At 36.4% G+C, this 2,899-nt stretch overlaps 1 protein-coding gene across 1 annotated transcript in view; it reads right to left on the bottom strand.

The window, feature by feature from the left end:
* Nucleotides 1-507: 507 nt before the first annotated feature.
* LOC21397284 (nucleolar complex protein 2 homolog) overlaps nucleotides 508-2,899 on the bottom strand; it is a 4,366-nt gene continuing 1,974 nt past the window's right edge. Inside the window, exons 8-12 of the mRNA XM_024173521.1 lie at nucleotides 2,632-2,700; nucleotides 1,991-2,506; nucleotides 1,374-1,679; nucleotides 931-1,251; nucleotides 508-744 (exon numbers count right to left, since the gene is read on the bottom strand). Of these exons, the coding sequence (XP_024029289.1) occupies nucleotides 508-744; nucleotides 931-1,251; nucleotides 1,374-1,679; nucleotides 1,991-2,506; nucleotides 2,632-2,700 (1,449 nt within the window). The remainder of the gene's footprint in view (nucleotides 745-930; nucleotides 1,252-1,373; nucleotides 1,680-1,990; nucleotides 2,507-2,631; nucleotides 2,701-2,899) is intronic.

Genomic DNA, 2,899 nt, shown 5'->3' with positions numbered 1-2,899 from the left:
GAAACCATAAGATGCAGAAGGAAGAATAATAATAGAAAAGATAATGCAGTGCTCAACCGACTCTCCTCAACAAAGGCTACTGTGTAAACTGTGATACAGTATCTTTTGAAATGACTATGCCTGGACCAAGAATAACATCTTTGTTAAAGTTTTCATTAGTTTAGCTTTTTCCAGGGCGCACATTTAGGCTCGACGTTATTGCTTGACGCATACATTATTCCTCGGCAGTTCTGATGCACAAAATTCTGGAAGTTAGAGCGGGACAGTTGGGCAAACAGCTTAGGCTTCATTTCTATTTTTTAGAGCCTGATACGGCCAATTTGTACTAAGCTCTGGCCTTCACATAATAAATCTTCCAGTTTTGGGCTTTTGGCAAGATTTATTTTTCTGTGAATATTCTCTATCCATACTGTATCTGAAGAATCCTTTGAAAAGAACAACACTTGGGACTTTTGATGGAAGCAAGTACCTAGCTACCTGTAGAGTTTCTATGCATGGGAAACAAATTCATTGCAATAGATAAAAGAAAGACTGTACCTGATCCACAAAACGCTTAACCACACGCTTGAAACTTTCAATAGTAGTAATCTCATGAAACTTCCGTAGACGGATGAGTGGAATAGTTGATAGCTCGGGGAATGATATATGGTGGCTCCACTGAGCAAAGTGTGTCGAAAGTAGTTCAATAGCAGACAAAATGCACTGCTCCTGGAAGTTCCGTGATTTCAAACAATGTTTTGGCAACTGTACCAAAAATTATTAATCAGTTAAGTTCAAAAGTCAAAAGTTCTATACTAGACATAAATTAGAAGTCATCAGTTACCAACAGGAAAGTATTAATAGATACTGACACTATATTAAAAAGCAAGAAAACCAATGGATAGCAATTGGCTATAACCATTTAGATTAGCAAGATCACTAATCCCCAACCTTTACAACGGTTGATAAGCTAAAGGCCTTTCCATATTTGCCACCATCACCACTTTTATATTCCAAAACATCCAAAATCAATGACACAACAGGAATGAAGATCCCACTTGAACTGGAGAGCTGATTTAACCATTGAATGCATTTAACTCTCAAAGGTAAATATCTTGGTCCAGGAAACAAGAGAGCCATCCCATTTATGATCTGAATGACCATAAAAACTGATGTCTGGAGATCATAATCACATATATTAGCTGAGATGAATGAAACCCAGAGATCAACACAATTTATGTATTGCCAACTGCATATATTCTTGACTGCTTCCTGCGCGTAAAAACATGATAAGGAGATAAGTGAACTGACAATCGCATGCCTATAGCAAATACACATCAAAATAGCAACATATATCTGCAAATGAATTAGTGAAAGAGGTTAATAGTTCATACTTTTTTCTTCGTTTGAAGTCCCTGATGCAGTATTTTGGCAAGTTGCTGTATGGAAACCATTGCTTTTTTAGATGATTTTTGCACGTCTAAAGAGCATAGCTTAACAAAGGAGTCCCTCAGATATTGCACATGTTTCAATTGAACAGGCTGCTCCACAAACTGACAATGACCAATAAAGGACTTGTATGTCTTAATGAAGCAGGTGTCGAACCAATCAGAATTACAGACAGATGCTAGTTCTAGTATGATGAGGAAAGCATGGGTGGAGACACTATCTCCACCTGTTGCCCAAAGCTGAAGAGCAGCCTGCAAAGGGAACTTCCGGTGAGGCATTCTTCAAATTGTATGAGTTCGATTTATACACATTTAGTAATTAGCCGAAAGATGTAGGCACAAGGATATTCTTGTAATTAACAGAGAGAGGAAACAAAAAGAGAGAGAGAGAGAGACATGGAATAATTATGTAGACAGCATTCATGCTAATTATAGGAATACAAAATAGAGAACTTAGGAAAATAGACGAAACAGTATATATTGAGTTCCATTTTGATATACGAGTACAAGGTTAATGTTTCGGAGCAACAATTACACACAAAGGCTAATTCAGAGAGAAGTACCTTGATAAGTCTACGGAGTAATGAAGGAAATGCAACAAAAAACATTGTAGAAGCTCTGACTCGGGCTAAGGAGAACGCCAATATCTCAGTTTCAGTAACCTGATTTAGGAGAAAAAGGGTGCTCCTCAAATATGATTTAATCAATGGTTTAACTGTATCCCATTTTGAGGAATTTTTCAATTCCGAAAGTTTCTCCTTCCTGAAATTGGAGCTCAAACCCAGCAGCTTCCTAAAAATATCATCAGCCTCATTAAGCATGAACATCAGTATCTTGCTGAAGGCTTCACTGCTAGGAAATCTATGAGAGTCATTATTAAGACTAGATTCAACTCCATAGTGACATACAGCCCAATATCCATTTAACAGACTAGTTAGGGCAGACAGACTTTGCTTCTCTGAAACTAGTTGACACAAATAATCAACAGCAGAGCTAGTCAAGAACTTGCCCTCATTGTTCTGAGTATTTTCATTCATTGACTGTGTTTCATCAACACTCATGTCATCCTCATCTGAATACTGTTAAAATACAGTTATAAGAAGAATACATCAAATGGGGATACTTGCGCTTTGTGTGAAAAAATAAAGCTCGTACACTGAGCAATAATAACCACTTCATGGAACTTTGAAATTAAATAACTTACAGCTTCTTTATTTCTCAATGATTTTAGCTCCTTATCATAGATTTCCAGGAACTTGGAAAATTTGGGATCCTGAAAAATTTTCCCAAGGCACCTTCATTAAGAAAACATTTTAACAGCTAACATTCTCTCTCTCTCTCTCTCTCTAAATATATATATATATACATATAGATATATATATTATATATATTAAAAAAGTTTGAAACATGGGGTCTAACACAAGCTGGAAACGATTACAAAGCGCCAAAAAAAAAAAAAAAAAAACAAAACC

This window comes from Morus notabilis, unplaced genomic scaffold (assembly GCF_000414095.1).
Source record: "Morus notabilis unplaced genomic scaffold, ASM41409v2 Scaffold127, whole genome shotgun sequence".
NCBI classification, from domain to species: Eukaryota; Viridiplantae; Streptophyta; class Magnoliopsida; order Rosales; family Moraceae; genus Morus; species Morus notabilis.
The sequence above is the reverse complement of the archived record's forward strand: the minus strand, read 5'-3'. Positions and strand labels throughout refer to the sequence as shown.